Genomic DNA, 20,204 nt, shown 5'->3' on the forward strand with positions numbered 1-20,204 from the left:
ACCACTTACAGTTTGACAGTTGAATATTTAGCAGGGGTGAAATTTTGCGAACTGACTTATTACACAGGTGGCATCCTATCACAGTACCACACTTGCATTCACTGAGCTCTTCAGAAGGACCCATTTCTTTCATAAATGTTTGTAAATACATACATTTATGACAAGGTTCTCGATTTTATACACATACGGCAATGGGTCTGAATTCAGTAATTAACAGGTGTGCCCCAATACAAGTGTCCACATAAAATGCACACAGTTTATTCTTTTAGGCCACACGTTTTTTTTTTTTTTTTTTTTTATAAAGATATAACAGAAGTATTACATTCTGATAGTTGCATTGTCATTACTACAATTGTGCAGGGATGATACATCCACCACACAGCTTTCTGTTGATGTGATTGTTGCCAGAGTGCAGTGATGAGTGTCTGTGACAATTCAAATTATCACAATTCGCAGGCGGGCTTCTAAATGGCTGGGCCTCATGGGGAATATAGATCAGAAACATCTGGACTGCCACAGTTAGTCATCACTGCACCTACCTGCACTCTGTCCATGCCATGCTGGTGTCAGCGATCCCTTATTGCAGAGCTCTGATACATTGTATCCCTCTCTCCTGACCCTCAGTCATGTGTTCATTCGTTCTATACAAACGTGGCACACCTCCCAGTGCTGACAGGCTCAGTCTGCCCCCCCCCCCCTGCCAGCCTGGGCTCAGAGAGAGCCACACACTGCAGTCACAGATCATTATCACCTGGGTGATCAGCGGGCAAACCCTGGCCCATCACTCAGCTGGCACCTTGGCAGAAAGTATGCACCCCCCTCCCCCCCCCTCTGTGTGTTGTGGGGCAATCCCTCCTGAGAATGGGGTGATGCAGCAATACAGAGCGGAGGATTGCAAGGGTTACAAGGAGGGGTTTCAGCTTTTTTAGGAGGAGGCGGGTAGAAGTGCCAAAAAAGAAGTCTCTGTGTTTGCAGCAGCTTCCAGGGTTCATTCCATGCTCATATTTGGTGCTGGGTCTAGTGGAATTTCCCGACATCCCCCGCAAGCCTGCCTGTCACCCTCCAGCCTGACATTAGAGACACTGAGAGGGGAGGGATATCTAAGTCATCAGATGAGGAGGAGGACAGGAGCAGACACACCATCCCATGAGATCACAGGTACAACAAGACACCAGCAGCATCAGGGGATCTGATCAGCTTCCTTACCCTGCCTGGCAGACTGGCATATGTTTTCCTTCCTGCTCTGCCTCTTCACCCTACCGGCTCTGTCAACAGCAGGTAAGAGGGACAGAACTGGTGGGGGCTCCACTTAGTACAGAGGGGAGACAGAAAGCACGGAGCATACTGCTCACACCCACACTGAGCTGTTTAGGGAGCTTTCCTGTACAGTACTCTATTCCAGCTGCCCCAAAGGGATAATTAGAAAGTTAGCATGCTGGGCATTTAAATGTCACCTTCCTGAGCTGGTCAGCTGTCTATTTGACTGGATGCTGAGGGTGATGTGTAAGGACCACTCACTGTCAGCCAGGGCATATGAAAAACACCTTTAGGACAGGAGTAGGTGTTCAAAATTCCAAATAGATTTCTCAATATTTCTTTATTAAACTATGAATATTTGTTTTTCCTTCAATGTAAACCTAGTTAGATGACTTTACTTTACCTATCAAGGTAATAGGCCCAGGGTCATGATACTGACTTCAGCCTTTAGTGTGTTTGCAAACTTTTCAAGACCAAATAAAGATGTCATAATGCTAGCCACAATGACAGTATTTATTGAAAGCACCCTATTTCTGTGGAAATTAAATTGTAAGAAGTATTTTTATGACTTGCAAGAGTCGGTTATTCTATAATTAATTATTGTTATACAAAAGCTGTACTTACAATGGGAAATACATTCATAATAATAGGGAATGTGATAAGGGAAGGTGGAATTTTAGTTATTGTAATATACTAGTTACTGCAGTATGACTTGTAAGTCTGTGTTCACAATTTCGAAATCTATTGTGGTTTTACAGATGAAGAATTACCTCCTACAGTGTTTTTTTTTTTTTTAAACTAGGCATTATAAAGGATTTTCAAAAGAGTTTGTGCCAAAACTGCTGGGCTAGAATAACAGCTAGCGTGTATATTTTAGTTTTAATAGCTAGGCCTAAAAGTTGTAATACGGTACCCTTGTTATTTCTCAGTTCAATGAACCCCTTACATAGTTCTTGTGAGAGTTCAAATGAATTTCAGAGTAGCCTATCTGAAAGTTTAGCTTACTTTGGCTATTTTGACTTTAAATTTGAAATTCACTTTCAATTCTCATTTTAGTGAATAACTCTGTTAGTGTCCAACTTGAATTTTTTGAAATGCAACACATCTTAGAATTCACAAGAAGCTGTGCATATTATTGTGCATCATGTTCTTTGAGTCATAAAGCTTCATTAATTTGCATGGAATGCCAAGCTATGCCAATATATTAGCCTTGCATTTGATACAGATGCAAATTGGGGGAAATAAAATATATTAAAAAACCAACAAGCTAATATATAACATTTATTTAGATATTGGAACATATTATTATCACCTAAGTGACAGATACTCTTACAAATATGTATTTTTCATGAGCAACTTGTATTGAGTCAAAATTGATTTTGATTATTTGCTAAATAAAGATGTAGAGACTGAACAGCTCCACTAAATGTGTCTATATGTGTACATATTTGAAATACTGAAAGCAGTGATGCCATTATTCCTGTCCAAATCCTAAACCCTCATAATGCCACCCTCTAACACTCTAAGCACCATAACCACTACAGTACACTGTAGGGGCTACCCATATCCATCCTGCAGCCAGGAAAGCCAGAAGTTCCTGGATTAAAGAAACACTATAGTGTCAGGAATACATGTGGCATTATAGATGACCGGCCCTACTCCGATCGCGCTGAACAGATGATTTTACTCACCTTTTTGCCCACATCGCAGCAGGCCCTGCTTGGCTCCAATCTTGATGATCTCAGCCACTCCAATACTTTCACAAAGCATTAGGAGATTATTGTGCATGAGCAGCAAATCTCTTCATAAAGATGCATTAAATCAATGCATCTCTATGGGGAATTTTCATCATCTTCATGCAGAGCGCTACTGGACTATGAAACACCTCTAGTGGCCGTCTGAGTGACTGCCACTATAAGTGATACTAGGCACCAATGTAAACACTGCCTTTTCTCGGCAAAGGCAGCATTTACATTGAAAAGATTTCAGGGACATGCCATAGGCACCAGAATCGCTACATTAAGCTGTCGTGGTTCTGGGGACCATAGTGTCCCTTTAAGAGTTTCCACTAGTTCTCCTGATCTTAGACCTGTGCTAACTCATTGGCTGAGAACATCAGCTGGTCACGTTCAGACACAGAGCTTCTGCCCCTCTTAAGGTTGCGGCACCCAGTGGACCCCAGGTAACTATTCTAAAATGGTTTGATTACATTGGGGGCCATCAGTGCTCTCCAGGCAAAATAACCACTGCAGTGAATTGTGGTTATGGTGCTTGGAGTATTTCTTTAAATTAGTTCAGACATGTCATGCATCAAAGGGTCACACATAGAAATCATTTGTTGCCTTATCTATTCAGTAATTACGTAAATACAGGATATTTAATTTTTCTTCAAATGCAATCTCTGGGGTTTAAACATTAAATGGCAAATGATAGTGAATAGAAAAGGGAAGTGTATAATTAGGCCAAAATAGCGGATTTAAATGTTACAATTCAGTTTTCAATTCACCAACACATTTTGAAAAAGGGATTAAATCTGGCGTCAACACTTCTATGCTCCTTTTCTTTATTTTAAATTATTATAATTTTATTATATTTTGGACAATACAATATTTTGCTTTCTTATAGTTTCTGCAGGGTGACCTGTAGTAGGTGTAATAATACTCTATTTTCCTTCCCTTCTCGCATGAAGCAGCCAGTCGCCAGCAGAAGAAATGATTCACTATGCAATTCTACCTGATACTTTTTGAAGGCAGCTTTTATCTGGTGCTGGGCAGGTGGTGTAATGTGTCTGTTCTTGACTATTCGCCAGGAGGGCACAGAGATGCTCTGTTTGAATAGCTAAAACTCTCTCTGAGATTCGCAGGAGCTTTCGGAGTTCGACCTCTATGGGTTCCATATATATTAGCAGGGTCGATACATTTTGTAAACACTGGATTATAGTGAATTGAAAAACAGAGTTACAAAACTTAGGCTAAATTAGCCGTGATGAAAATAATTCTGTTGGAGGATATTTATATATCGGTTATTTTTGCCAAAATTTTCCAATTTGGTTTTCAATTCACTACAATACTGTACAATGTTTAGTAAATATATTTCATATCTTTTTGTACATCATTTGGCATGTAGGAATGTTTTAAGGCTAATGAATTGCTTTATGGCTTTAACATTTGTAAAATAAAATTAAATATTATTCATATCCCTTATACTTTCCTTGTGAAGTGATTCTCGCATGGGAAGCAGCCCGCAGTAAGTAGTGCGTATGGTGCCAGCATTCCTCCTGATCCATCCCCTGATTATATGTCAATCAATTTTTAGGCAGTTTGACACAAATTGGCGGTCCTATGCAAGTCCATAGCCAGCATGGTGTAGTGGTTATGGTGCTTATCCTTTTTTACTCTATCATACAGTGTTCTCAGTTAACTTGTATTGTATTTTGAAAGATTTATTATTATTAAATCTTTCCTTGTTTATTTCTTATTGAATAGAGTATAACTGAAAGCTGTAATGGCATATAATTAATACGTGCCAATTTATTCTTGCACACACTCTTTCACGCATTTTTATGTAGTATTTTAATTGTGATTAAACATTATTGCATAGTCATATAATTTAGTACTGCTTGTTTTTAAAACAGTAATGATTATACTAAAAAACGATTATCGTATGACCGCCATATGTAATACCATTATGATTCTTATAGTGAAACGTATTTTTAATGATGTCTGATATGTGTAATGTATAGGGCTAGCTGGGATCTTTCTCATGACCTATAGACTGCAAGTTTGTTAAATAAACCTAACTGAATATCTTTTTTAACCTAACATTGCCAAGAGGCCTGAACTTGGCAGAACAGTCCTGATTTTAGGTCATTGTCCCACCACTCAAAAGTCTCCATAATGTGCAGCACAAGCATACGTAGGTGATTCTATGGTATTGCTTCACAGGTGGTTGGCCATGTGGTGGGTAGCATGTCAAACAGATGTGCATGCATGTTGTGATAATGAGCAAATTTGCAGCTGTGCTCATCATTATTTGCATAAATTGGAAATAACTATTGGGCCAGTCCAGGCCTGTACAACATTGACATTGAGGGCAACCTAGCCAAGCAGACAGTTCATGCCTGTTGTCTGCCTCCTGCTATCCTGTGCCAATAGGCATACCAATGCACCTCCTGCTGTTTTCATCTCTGTAGAAGAATACAAATAAAAGTCTACAGTCCCTGTATGCTAGTGGCCTGTATAATTAACCCATTGCCAACCTTCTCATGCAATACATAATGCAAACAATCCTATAGCCTCTGGGATTCATTGCTTAAACCTTCACTTTTCTTAAAAGTACACAAACATTGAAAATCACATTTAACTTGTGCTTTTTGGAATGTGATACTTATTTTTTCCTTTAAATGTTTTTTAAAGATCAGGAAGAAGTGACATCACCAACTAGTTCATTCCAGGCACAGCCAGATTAAGAGGGCCTGGTGCTGACAATTATGAAGGTCCTAATTACAGAATCATATCGAGAAAATGAGTATGTATTGAGTGTAGAAGAAAGGGGACATGCCACAGTGTTAGAGAGACCAAAGTCAGCATTACCTTAACTAATTTCATTGTCAGCCAGTCCACACAAGTTTTATTCCCATACAGCCTTCTTAAGTTTCCATACTTAAGCAAGAGTATGTAAAGAGTAGTTAGGGTTGCCACCTTTCTTGGAAGAAAATACTGGCCTTACTAATTTGCATAATTATTATGTATGCGTGACATCACATGATGGATATCATAAGTGTTTCAGTGTCCCCATGTTGTCCAGTGCCCTAGTGTCCCCATGTCTCAGTGTCCCCTAGTGTCTGTGTCCCCTTTGTATCACAGTGTCTCAGTGCCCCATGTCACCCAGTGTCCCCATGTCGCCCAGTGTCCCCTACTGTCTGTGTCCCCATGTCTCCCAGTGTCCCCATGTTTCCCAGTGTCCCCATGTCACTAGGGGAGACATGGAGACACTTGGGGAGACTACATGTGGACACTGGGAGACATGGAGACACTTTGTGACACTGAGACATGTGGACACTAGGAGACATTGGTAGACTAGGGACACTGGGAGACATGGGGGGCACTGAGACACTAGGGACACTGGCTGGGAGACATGGGGGCACTGAGACACTAGGGACACTGGCTGGGAGACATGGGGACACTCAGAGACTAGGGGACACGGAGACATGGGTAGACTAGGGACACATAGAGACATGGGGACACAGACACTAGGGACACTGAGAGACAAAAGGCAGCAGGGAGACATGGGGACAAATGCTTGTATTTTTCTCAGTATAAACGGAGATTACTCTGCAATACCGGCGCCGGCAAGTCGCTGTGTGTGGAGTGAGGCAGGGATAGCAAGTTACAGCATACCCCTTCCTTTCTCTACTCACTGATCCACGGGGGAGCAGCTACACAGCACAGAGAGTCCAGACAGAAGCTACCAGCCTGCAGAGACAACCTACACCTCAGGTGAGTGAGGGTTGAGGGGGACACTAGAGACACTGGGAGACATGGGGAAATTGAGACACCAGGGACACAGAGAGACGAAAGGGAGCAGGGTGACATGGGGACAAATGCTTGTATTTTTCTCAGTATAAACGGAGATTACTCTGCAATACCGGCGCCGGCAAGTCGCTGTGTGTGGAGTGAGGCAGGGATAGCAAGTTACAGCATACCCCTTCCTTTCTCTACTCACTGATACACGGGGGAGCAGCTACACAGCACAGAGAGTCCAGACAGAAGCTACCAGCCTGCAGAGACAACCTACACCTCAGGTGAGTGAGGGTTGAGGGGGACACTAGAGACACTGGGAGACATGGGGAAATTGAGACACCAGGGACACAGAGAGACGAAAGGGAGCAGGGTGACATGGGGACCCATGTGTCCCCATGTTTCCCAGTGTCCCCATGTCTCCCTTCTGCCTCCTCCTCTCCCCCCCCCTCCCCCCCATCACTCACTTACCTAAAGGTGTAGGCTGTCTCTGCAGGCTGGGAGCTTCTGCCTGGACTCTCTGTGCTGTGTAGCTGCTCCCCCGCATCAGTGAGTAGAGAGATGCAGGTATATGCTATAACTTCCTATCCCTGCCTCTCTCTACACACAGTGACCCCTACTGGCCTGTGCTGGTATTGCAGTGTTTATACTGAGAAAAATACCAGCATTTGTATTGCCGGTATTACTGCAATACTGGCTCCGGCCAGACAGCCTCAAATACCGTCTGTGCTAGTAAAATACCGGCCTGGTGGCAAACCTAAAGTAGTGTGTAAAAAAAAAAAGTTAGATTATTATAATTTTTTTTAATCAATGGGTCTATTCCATGTGCATGGGCCTGGAGCTGCAGCTCCATCAGCCCCTATGTTAATCCGGCCTTGCAGCCAGGGCAAACAATGAAATGATCAATTAGGAAGATGTGACATCACAACCTAGTTCACTCCAGTCCATAAAGGATAATACACTAGTTAACCACTGTCAACAAATTGTGGTGAAAGTTTACAATTGAATTGCAAAATTAAGGCTATAATAGCGGAGTATTTCCCCCCCCCTCTAAATTAGCTTTATTGGCATAAATTTTTTAAACAAAATATTTGTTTACTAAAATTCACGGTTTAGTGAGTAAACAAACACCCCTAACACTATTTGCAATCAGTGATAGAAGCACCTGACAAAGGGATTTTGTTTTTTGGGCTAGCTAAAAAGAGTAAAAAAAAAATCTAAGAATTTCGAAATAATGCCGGGCTCTGAGACCTGCAATCATCTATTTGTAGGACTAGAATTCTCACAAACCTCAGCCAGTCAAAGGATGACAGAACAACTAGCAGCACTCACCGTTCATCCTTATGTTTATATATGTTAGAATATGTTAGTTTTATAATGTTTTTAATAGTTCACATACAAATTCTACATTACTGGATACATCGAGTAAGGGGTAATAACAACATTGAGTTTGACTGATTGACAGATGCAAACCAACAAAGTTGGTTTTAAAAAACATGTTCACAGTGTAACTTTAATAATAGGTTCTCACCTTGTTTGAGCTCTATGTTTTGGGGACATTACATGCAATATATGAAGCCTTTAATCTGTTTTGGGAATGGAATGTTGAGAGACCACTGGAGCTGATGTAACATTGTAGCTGCTATTTAGATTCCAGTATTGCCTTTTTTAGAAAAAAGGTCAATGTGTTGTCTCTGTTACATGACTGCTGGTAATGCCATTAAATGTGGCATTTATGTAATATATTTAATGTAATAGAATGGCCACAAAAATCAGGACTTCTAGCAAAAGGGAAATTGTTATACAACATCATTAGATATTATTACTTTCTGTTATTATATATCACTGCATTCTGAACAACACGTATATTCTTCTGTCCTTTGTGCATTGCGACTTTCTCCACTTCTCTTACTGCAATTGTCTCTCAATATTGTGTTCTCTAGTCTCCTATACTGCTCACTGTTCTCAATACCCAGCCCTGAGCTTCACAATACTAAGGAAGTTCTAGGTAGTCAGTCTATGCCTAGTTATGGCAGGGTAAGATATATATGCAGATTTGGCACAGGTCACTTGCTCCCCCAGTCCAGGCCAACCCCACGGAGCGAATAGGGAAGGGGGAGCATGACTGCTGCCCTGAGGAGTTGGCATAGCAACCAAAAGGATACAGGTGGTTTTACAGTTGAAAGCATGGAATTCTTTGGTAGTCTCTGTAAAAATGACTTTATTAAATTGAGTTTCACTCCCTGAGGAAACCTGGCAGTGCTGTTTCTCCTTTAAAAAAAAAAAAAAAAAAAAGACAGAAATTACTTTTACCTTCTACTGGGAGTACAGGGTGGCCCACACCCCAGCTGGGTCTAGAGAGGCCCTGCTTACCCTATTGCAGGCCTTCCAGAGGTCCCATGGGGCTGAATCCTTCAACTCGCTGCTCCACAGTGCCCAGGGCGAGCAGGCTGCTTAGGAGGGACCGGTGAAGGAAGTGCAGACTAGGAGTGGACATCGGGCCCACCGTTCCAGACTGCATTCCAGACTGTCCCCTAGTCCAGTGCGGAGGTTCAGGGTCGGAGTACCACAAAAGGGTCCGGAGCCGAGTGAGGCTGGCTCCAGGCGGCAGGATGCGGGCAGCGCAAGGCGGAGGAATGGCAGCAGGTGCTGCAGAAGTCAAGATGGCCGGGCTGGGCCTGGGCAGCAAGATGGTGGTCCCCAAGATGGTGCCGGAGGCCAGGTGAGGTCCCACAGTCCTCACCCTTCTCTTCCGGTGGCTGTGGAAGTGACGTCGGCGTGTGCGGCCGCACGCAGGAAGAGGCGGAGCACCTCTCGCCGGAACTTGGGGGGCGCGTACGTGACGTCTGCAAATCTCACAACGCAGACATCACAGGCCCCCGCCGAATCCGGAATTCCCAGAGCTCCTTGGACTGGGGAATCGGAGGAGAAGCACAGCTGGCTCCCGGCAAGTGGGGGAGGCCAGCGGGTGGTGACGTGCTGGTGGAGGATCTCACCAGCTTCTGAACCGGAGGCCAAGGAGCACCAGGGAGGGACGCAGGATTCCCATCCACATGCCTGGCATGGACGGACTAGAACTCCCTGGGGTGTGATCCTCCGCTCCACTGGCAGAACAGCAGGTAGGCGGACTGCATAACCCCCACAGCAAGAAGGACCAGAATTATAGCCTGGGATAGAGAGACCCCTTCTCCTGAACCGTGAGTTGGAGTGCGCTTGCACTTGGCAGGAGTTAGGGGGGGACTAAGGGCTAGTGGGGGAGGGTCAAGGAGAATTGGTGTAATTGCTGCGCTTAGCGCTTGGCCAGTTGGCGCCTGCAGGGACCGTTGGGGCAGTAGACATGCGCAGGGCTCAGTGCTTCCCTCTGGGGCTCCCCCTTCAGGTACAAGTGAGGTGAGTACTTCAGGGGGAACTGTCTGTGACATTGCATCACTGGGGTTACATGTGTCTTTGGAGGTGAGAGTAAAGATACTTAAGGGTGTGTATGTGGACCTACTATCCTTGGTACCATTTGAAAAGGAGTAGGCGGATAGACTGCCTCGGTATGACGCAGCTGAGGGCGAAAAGGTAAGCAGATCCCCGATACCTCAGGGAATTGGTTGCATCCTATCAGCTAGGTTTCCGGAAAAGGCCCTGTCACATTTTTTTGCATCTGGACTTGATTTGGGGGGCTTATAAGGTGTACAGGGGGCAATGCTGGTTTAAATACGACCAGCAGTTAAAATATATAAATAATAAATAAATAAATAAAAAATACAGCGGTTAGGCCAAACTTGGATTTCGGATTAATCCCTGTTGTCCGTCGGATTCTTACTTTCCGTCGGCCGCCGGCACTTCCGAAGGAGCATCGGCGGGTCGCAAGAAGGGCATCTGTTGGCTCTTTAACGTTTAAGCATGAGTGCTCCCACTGTGGTGGGGCTCACCCAGTCGTCCGTTGTTTTAAGAGGTGAAAACCCCACCCGATGTCGGAGTCCAAGGATTACGTTCCTTGGGTAGAGGACGCCATTGAGGGCAGAAAGACAGGTGCAGTGGCTCTCACTCTGTCTCAGGCGTTCGCATTTACTCCATCCTGGGAGGCATCGTTGTGCCTAGCCTGTCCTCGGTTCGGGGTAAGGAGGGGGTCCTGGCAGCCAAGCTAGGGGAGGAGGTGGAGCTGTAGGAAATCTGTCTTATCTGTCGGGGTCCTCGGTTCATGATGGGATTTCAAAGGAGGACTGTCGGGTGCGATACACTTCTTTTGATTGGGCTTTGGATTTGGCTTGTGGAGTAGTACCCGGGGGCCCTGTTGGCGACGTCTGATATCCAGTCGGCTTTTCGGGTGCTGCCAGGTAACCCAGATTGTTTTCATCTGTTGGGGTGTCAGTTTCATGGTGATTTTTCTTCGACATGTGCCTTCTCATGGGTTGTTCGATTTCTTGTTTTTATATTTTAAGTTTTTCAGTTCCCAATGGATCGTGGCGTGGGTGTCGGGCTGTTCTTCCCTCCTTCACTATCTCAACGACTTCTTGTTTGTCGGTTTTCTAATTCATCACAGTGTAGTGGTTTGTCCATCTCTTTCTGCACTAGTCGGGTTCTCAGGTTTGTACGGACTTGTTGTTTCACTTTCATAGGGTTGTGGCGGATTTTGGGGTTCCAACTAGTACGATTTGTCTTTCTGGGGATTTAGATACAGACTAAGCTTCAGGTTGTCAACTGTGGTTGGTATTCATCTACCTTTTAACTTTACTTGCCTTTTGGGAGTTTGGAGTTTTGTTCCTCGTGGGTTACAATGGTCAGACATTTTGGCGCAGTACAAACAGTGTCTAACTTGGCCTTTGAGCTGTTTACGGAGGCTGGAACTCAGTTGGTTTTGGTGCTTTTTTTCTGAGGGCTATGATGTTGGCGTGGTCAGATTCCTTTTTGGTGCTATTCCCGATTGTAGTGTCGGCCAAGCTCTGGGTCTCAGCTTTGGCAAAGAAGCAGGTTCTTTTCCATGCAAAAAACCTTAGTGTGGTTCATGTCGGTAACCAGTTATCTTTGGGTTCTCTTCTGGGATGGGCTTTATTGCAACGGTTGGTTCTGCATTGCTTGGAATTTAATATTTGTTTGGGTGCAGGTGCCAGGTGTGTCTAATGTATTGCTGACTCTCTTTCTCGCTTCCAGAAGGATGAATTTCAGGAGGTGACTCCAGAGGCAGAAGCTGGTGGAGGGCCCTGAATTCTTCTGGAACCTCAGTTTTGGAACTTGACTGACTTGATTTAGAGATCCCTGTCTCCTAAGTCTTGGGCAGCATACTTGACGGTGTGGGATCAATTTGGTTGGTCTACTTCAGAAAGTAAGTTGTTATCCACTTAGCCTTTCTTTCTGACTTGCGGCATCGAGGGACATCCGTGTCAATGGAACAGAATATGTCAGCTCTTTCAATCTTAATGCACTTCATGTGAGGGGAAGATGTGACTAAAGCATTTGTGGTTCAGCGGGTATTGCACTGTTGGAGACGTAAACTGGTGGCGGTCGTTAGGCATCCTGTATTTGTGCACTTTCTGGTAGACATAGGTGGGATCCTGCCTGCTATTTATGTTTTCCCATTGGAGGCAATTCTGTTTCGGGTAGCCTTTTCTGTGTGTTTTTATGCAACTCTATGCGTCAGCAGATTGGTGGAGTTCTAGAGCTCAGTCACCCCTTTTTAGGAAGGAGGTTCTTTAGTTTCAAAAATAAGTGAAATTTCTAATTTAACGATCTAATACTGATCAAGCGGGTAGTGGTAGAGTGATTAGAATTGGAGCGTCCATAATTGGAGATACGTTCCAGTGCATGCATATGGGTTATTATCAATTCACTAGAATGTTTATGTTGGTGTTGTGCTCGTTAGGAGTGGATTATACTGTATTGCGCTTGTTAGGAGTGGACTCCCAAACAAAAATAAAAAAAAATAAAAAATGATAGTGGTTATTCAACTCATTCATTCCGCATCGGTCTGACTCTGCAGGCAAGCATGTTAGGTCTGTCAGACTCTTCCATTTGGCTGCTTGGTCGGTGGGAATGAGCAGGTTTTCGATTGTATGTTCAGCCTTTAATAGGTGCCTGGGTATGGTTAATGTTCGGTTGATTGCTTTATTGCTAGATATTCTCTATATGTTTGGATCCTTGGGCATTCTTTTATTTATTGGGCAGCTTGTCAGGTAGACCAGAGGTCGTATGACCAGGATCTTGGGATTACTCATCACCAGGTCAATGTTAGATGGTGTGGGATCAGGGGGTTGCGCTGGCATCAATTTTATTTGGAGAGATCGCTTCAGCAATATGTGACAGAACCAGTTATACTGCTGATTCAGCTGATCCACGCTGGTGGTTATTAGCTGGGTCAAGAGCGCGCAATGCAAAAAGGGATATAATGAGGTGGACGTTGCTTCAACATGACAATATCACGATTCGTACAATGCTTGGGTGGATTGGTGATTCCTCATGTTGAACTAGAAGGAGATAACCATAATGCTATGCATACTAATTTGGTACATCTTACTCATGTTTGTTTGGATACATTTAAAATGTGGTTACAAGCAATAATGACACAGGCGCTGGCTTTGGGGGACGCATCCCCCTCCCTCTAGTAGGGGTGGGGTCTGCGGTGGCGGGTTTCCTGCGCCAGCAAGTTTGATAAATGAATAATGCCCGGACGGGCTTGGGGAGTCGCAGCCTAAATTTCTTTGATGACGGAGGACAGGCTGAAGAGGCTCTGGAAGAAGTTTAAAGTGTACCTGTCTGCTGGGTAAAACCAGCAGCTGACAGTATTTGGTTATGCTGGTTTAAATAAAGCTGTGGCCGTTGCCCTTACCCACTTAACATGGTGTTGCGTTACTTATTGGGAATGGAAGGGTAACGGGATTTGGTGATCGAAGGAGTCAGCTGTCAAGGCCAACCCCCCGGAGCGAATAGGGAGGGGGGAGCATGACTGCTGCCCTGAGGAGTTGGCATAGCAACCAAAAGGATACAGTTGGTTTTACAGTTGAAAGCATGGAATTCTAGGAAAAATTACCAGACTACTGGTGAACAATGCTGAGGGAGCCTGGCAGTGTCTTTCCCCACCCACCCTCCCCAACTGTTCTGTTTTGGAATTGTTGTTTTGTGTTGTGTTTTCATTGTTCTCATTTTGTCACAGCTGCGGTTTCCTGTGCCAGCAAGATTGCTAAATGAATAATGCCCGGACGGGCTTGGGGAGTCGCAGCCTGAATTTGGTTGATGACGAAGGACAGGCTGAAGAGGCTCTGGAAGAAGTTTAAAGTGTACCTGTCTGCTGGGTAAAACCAGCAGCTGACAGTATTTGGTTATGCTGGTTGAAATAAAGCTGTAGCCGTTGCCCTTACCCACTTAACATGGTGTTGCGTTACTTATCGGGAAGGGAAGGGTAACGGGATTTGGTGATCGAAGGAGTCAGCAGTCATGCATTCCCAGCCCCAGGCCTGTTTAGAAACCTTAATAAGATGTCCGATTGCCTCGACACACCCTTTGTATAGGGAAATGTCCCGAGACATTATATTTACTCACCGAGCCATGCTCCTGCTTTCAAAAAACATTACCCCTTCCTGTTGTTTTTTTTAATTTTCTTACCACACAGCTTCTAGCTATGCACTTGTCATGTAATGGTATTGTTCCACCTGACACCGTTCGCTCCCACAAAGCGGCTAATAGTAGCCCAATAGTAGAGGCCACTTCTGCAATGCTGGACTCGGTTTCCTGGATTAATACAGGAAGCCAACCTATTTACAAAAAAATTAAATTATTAAAACAAATGTACTGGGAACTTAGCGTCCTTTCAGCGTTCATTAAAACCTGTTTATGTGATTGGATATTGCCGTTTTGACTCTGTTTTCTGGTTTCGATCTGTCTGACTATGTTACTCCAGAGTTTACATGTTTCCCTGACACCCGCCTGTTAACTAACCACGTTTTATAAGCTAGAGGTACATTTTTTTTGTTAGCCCAACTACCTCAAGGGACTCGACACACATCTTACGATCCACTTTTTTCCTTTTTCCTTCTTTTGATCGGGTTTTGGCCTCCATATTTGGAGAAGGTTCATTAGAAATAAAACACCCTGTTACTGAGAGGAGTAGAAATAACTAGCTATATACACAAATCCTTCATTTTACACCCGCATCCTATTTCACAACACTCACGCCATTACAGACCTAAAATCTTTCTACCGCTACGATGTTCTCCTCTACAAGATGCTTCTATGTTTTGCAAATCTTCATGCTACTTGGAAATGTCTCCAGTATCATGTTAAAGCTGGGAAATGAAAATGATCCATAATTTATGATCACAAGGTTTAGTTGCTGAGTTTAAACTGTGCCGTTGCCTGGGTCATTGTATTTAGCCGGTAAGAATAATACAATAACAAAAGGAAATAAGACAATAATCGTTTTCAAACTACCGGTACTTGAATTTTTAATGTAGATCACATTAAAATGCATCTTTTGATAGAACTCATTTTTTTAAAGATAAATAAGAGGGTGCTCTTACACACTGCTGTTCTGCCGATAAATTTTTTTTTTATTTAAGATTATGTTGTGTCTTTCAATGTCTGTTTAAAGGGACTTTGTCATTCACATGTGAATGACAGAGTGTGCTACAAGTAGGTTTACAGATTCTATACATTGTGCCTGCTTAGTCATCAGCAACTGTATATAGATATGTACTTTTGCTGGTGACTCCAAGCTTCATGGCAACCACAGTGGGCCACAGTGGTTATGGTGCCAGGAGTATCATGGTGTCCTCTCTGTAAGTAGTCAAATTGTTATAAAACAATTTGACTTCCTACCTTCAAGCCTCCATTTTCTGCCTCCAGTGCAGCTAATATCTCTCAGCTCAGTGCTAAGCCTGGTAGTTCTAGACTTAGATCGTTGGCTAAAAGTAATTAGTTGCCACTGTCAGTTATTGAGCTGGCCCTGCACTGCAGACAGCAGGGAGCGGTACCTGGCAGACCCGAGGTAAGAAGCAATTCTGAAAAAGGCACAACTGGAACCATAGCCACTGCAGTGAGCTGTAGTGCTTATAGTGCTTGGAGTGTTCCTTTTATTGAAGATTTGTAATGCCTTCTTCTAGATGGTCTTACTTTTTTTTTTTGCTTGGGAGACTTAATTGAACAGAAATATTAGTGTCTCAAAACAGTAAAATGTATCACAACGATGATATCGTCAGTGAAAGTGCCGTTTGTGTGTGAAAAATGCATAAAATGGCACTTTCACTGACAATATCATTATTGTGATACGTTTTACTGTTTGAAACACTAATATTTCTGTTCAGTGAAGTCTCCCGAATAAAACAGTATCCCCCATGTACAGGTTTTATGGTTAAGTATAGGGCTTGCAAATTAAATTCTCCAGACTTTCTGCCTGGGTTGTCTGGCATGTCCCTCAAATTATAATTAATAAAATGACTTAGTTATGTAAAAAAAAGAAAAATTCATACATATATATAAGTAGAATATATATATATATATATATATATATATATATATAAAGCAAGTCTTATGGCTTGACTGGTGTGCAGATTTTTGTTTAACATTGTAATATATATATATATATATATATATATATATATATATATATAGTAAGGCATAGCCTGTAGTTGTGGGAGGGGTTACCCGGCTATAAAAGCTCAGGCCCCCTCTGGTTCAGCACTGGAATAGCCGGGTTCATTCGGAACCTTTGTACTTCCGGTTCGAGCTCGTCCCCACGTGATCCACTCCAGTCCGAAGTGCTTACCCTCTGCTCGGTACTATCCCTCCGTGCTCGGCGTTCTACCGGGATCCCGACGAACTCCCATCCTCCCCAGCCAGATCCACGGCGGTTGCTGAATCCGGACACTTACTTACCTACTCCAGGGACCAGAAACCGTGAGTCTCATCCACACCACCCTCAGCCAGACGCCTGGCGTCCACGCACACTTGGCACACCTGTTCCAAATTACTTCCTTATACTTACCCTACCGCTCGGTACCGCAGTTCCTTACCATCCGGTTTCACAGGTCACGCAGACCTCAAACTCTTACACTCCAACGCGGTTCGGTAACCGGCCACCCGGCTAAATTAATGTATGCAAAATTTCTTACTGACAAAACGCATGTCAGCTCACAACGCCCCCTGGTGGAGGAAATATATATATATCCGTTTACTTTCCCTAAAAACAGACGACCCCTGGTGGCCATACATATTATGACACAATGTTAAAATCGCAGAATATATGTTTGTTTGTTTTTTCTTCTTTTTCCCCATATTTCACTATTAAGTTATACTTCAGCTCCTGGCTATTATATCACAATGTCTTTTTTCATGTGTAATATGTTTTGTTCAATGTTTGCTTGAACTTGTCACACATTTCCAAAAGCCGGGTGATGTTACCTATCACCTACACAGGTGTTTTATATAAAAAAAAAAAAAAAAAAAAAAAATAATACAATTAGATATTTAAATCTAAACTTTGTCTTTGCGCACTCGGTAAGGAATAGCTTACCCCATGTCAGGGGTTGTCCCGTCCTTTATCATGTCCTCCACATAAAAGTCATGACTTAAACCAAATACGTCCATCTCCTCAGGATTCACTCCTGGCCCAATTCGAATCCTGGTTCAACACCTCCCCTGATACTCGGAGCCATCATCGGACTCCCATTCCTAGCCTACTACTGGTAAATATTTAAGTTTCACCGCACTCTATCCTTAACCTATATTTATCAGAGAGGATACAAAGGATAACTTCTAACTCTACCCCCAGATTATTACCCCACCTGACGTCCAAGCTATCATCCAAATCAACATCGTTATTTAAAGCGTTAACAGGTAAAACCATTTTACTAATTAAAAAAAAAAAAAAAAAAAATTTCTAGGCCAAACCAATTAGCCGTCCCTAACCATATGTTTTATTTCACAGACGGAAAGGGAAAAAATAATAATAAATTATAAATCCCTCCAAAACCCAACGTTGGAAACTCGTACAACAAACAAATAGGTACGGTCGCACGACGATCACTCCACCCCGACCCAGTATATATATATATATATATATATATATATATATATATACATATATAGGGCAGTCAACTGGTGACAACTGGCGCACAGCCTGTAGCTAAGTTATTGTAAATTAAAATGTTCCTGGGAGGCATACACCCATCCTCGTCGGAGGTATAAGCCCCTCGGCCCAACGCATAGACAGAGCCTCACAATAACCACCCTTGGTGGCCAGCTAGGTCTCACCAGTCACAGCCAACCTACTTTGTCTTGTTACAGTCACAGAGAGGCCAACGTTACCGCCACGTCATTTAGGTGTCCCTCGTCCAACCGGCCCTCCACATAGATAGAGCCTCTCTCGCCACTTGGCACTAGTAGGGCCTCACCTTCCTCACAAGATAGATAATGTTTCGCCGGATTGGCATAGCTAGCACCAGTTGAGCACCAGTTGACTTCATTTCTAGTATGTCTCAATCCCATGACCAAGAAGAAGAGCTGGCCATACCTGAAACCCCAACCAGACCCGCCACCCCGGCCGGCCCAAGCACACCCACCGAGAACCTAGAACCAGCCAGCCCATACGCTCTCCGGTCTTGGACCATCCCCAAGCTCGCGGCTGAACTACGTCGCATGGGTGTCCCGTATCCAGCTACAGCCCGCAAAGCAGAACTATACAAACTTTACATTTCTAATGCTTGTACTCCCCAACCTGGAGTAGTTCTGCATTCAGAAAACTATAATGAGATCAAGGGTCTGATATCTTCCCTCTTGGCCTCAATTACCACGATCAGCACCAGGCTGGATAAACTGGAAACTCCTCAGACGGCGACAGTCACCTCGCCCACACCAATCCTCACTCCGGTCCTCCTCCCTCACGGTAATGACACTACCATAAACCCAATACCAAGCACATTCTCCCACATCATCACGCCTGCACATTTCGTACCCCTGACAATACGCAAAGACATTCTGGAAGGCAAGGACATAAACCTGGTTTCTCTGCTAATCGCATCACAAGATGTTGTGGAGAACAAGGCTTATTGCTACGGTGATCTTTTGGTTGTGCTAAAAGCCAGAGATCCCAGGCTCAACCGGAAACTCACCATACCAGAATTCGTCCTTGCCTTCGGCCTCTACCGTGACGTAATCTGTTCCACTTCCCCTCACCGTAGGGAGGAATTGGACTTGTACATGCACAAGTTGGTGGACTTAGGACACAAGTATGGGGGTTTTTCCTTCTATGATTACCACAAATCTTTTTCGGCCAAGGCGGCAGCATCCATAACTCAATTCAACACTCATACCAACTGGAGTAACATGGATACTGAACTCTTCTGCCGCCATTTCGCGGGCCAAAAGCCTCCATCCGGTGCCCTATGCGCCTCTATCTCACACTCCACCAACCTGTGCCCAGTCGATCCTAACCTTCCTACCACTAGTCGGGCTACCTTCGGTTCCTCCACTGCAGAACACAGAGGATTGAAGGACAAGTTGGGCAGACCCATTATATACCTTGGCAAAGCGCAGATCTGCAACAACTTCAATTCAGGAAGTTGTGGGTTCAGTTCTTGCAGACTGCTGCACGTCTGCTCAATCTGCTTCCGGGCACATGCAAAAACTATGTGCCCCAATCGTCTGTACCCCAAACAATGACTAACCGAAGTTAGCATCGACAACCTGGCGTTTTACCTCCAGGCACACCCTTCCCTTCACTTAGTCGACTTCCTCATTCAGGGCTTCACTGAGGGTTTCCACACGGGGCTAGTCACACTCCCCACAGGTATTCTAGAATGTCCCAACTTACAGTCAGCTATCCTTGACCCAATCACTACACAGTCACTACTCAAGACCGAACTGACTAACGGCTTTATCATAGGCCCCTTTGTTCACCCTCCATTCGCCAGCTGGCGCGCCACTGGCAAGTCCAACAATAAAAAAAGACTTATCTACGACTTGTCCGCTCCTCATTCTTTACCAACTCCCAGCATCAATTCGTTAATACCGTCGGAAGAGTTTTCCCTGCAGTATACCACAGTAGATGATGCCATTCAATCCATTCTGAGGGCAGGGGGGGGAGCCTGGTTAGGGAAAACCGATATTTCCAACGCCTTCAAGCTCCTACCCATTCACCCGTCCCTGTGGCATGTGCACGGCATCAAATGGGAAAACAAATATTACTTTGCCACCCGCCTTACCTTCGGAGCAAAAAGTAGCCCGAAATTATTCGACATTTTTGCCGACACTTTATGCTGGCTACTCCTCAATGTCACTCACTGTCCCGCTGTTCTGCACTATCTGGATGACTTTCTTACGATAGAACCACCTCAGTCCGCTCCAGTTAGTCTCCAGAAAACTTTGGCCTTATTTACAGCATTGGGGGTACCACTGTCTCAAGCTAAGACAATAGGCCCTACTACAAAACTTACGTTCTTAGGTATCCACCTA

The 20,204-nt window shown here is 44.1% G+C and overlaps 1 protein-coding gene across 2 annotated transcripts in view; it reads left to right on the top strand.

Moving 5' to 3' along the window:
- The first annotated feature begins 749 nt into the window (after positions 1-749).
- The window catches only part of MSRB3 (methionine sulfoxide reductase B3), a 124,812-nt gene continuing 105,357 nt past the window's right edge, over positions 750-20,204 (top strand). Inside the window, exon 1 of one of the 2 annotated variants that reach the window (XM_063445138.1) lies at positions 750-1,278. In XM_063445138.1, coding sequence (XP_063301208.1) covers positions 1,227-1,278 — 52 coding nt within the window. In that variant the 5' untranslated portion in view covers positions 750-1,226. The remainder of the gene's footprint in view (positions 1,279-20,204) is intronic. The other variant, XM_063445137.1, reaches the window with a different exon arrangement.

Source organism: Pelobates fuscus, chromosome 3 (genome assembly GCF_036172605.1).
Source record: "Pelobates fuscus isolate aPelFus1 chromosome 3, aPelFus1.pri, whole genome shotgun sequence".
Taxonomy (NCBI): domain Eukaryota; kingdom Metazoa; phylum Chordata; class Amphibia; order Anura; family Pelobatidae; genus Pelobates; species Pelobates fuscus.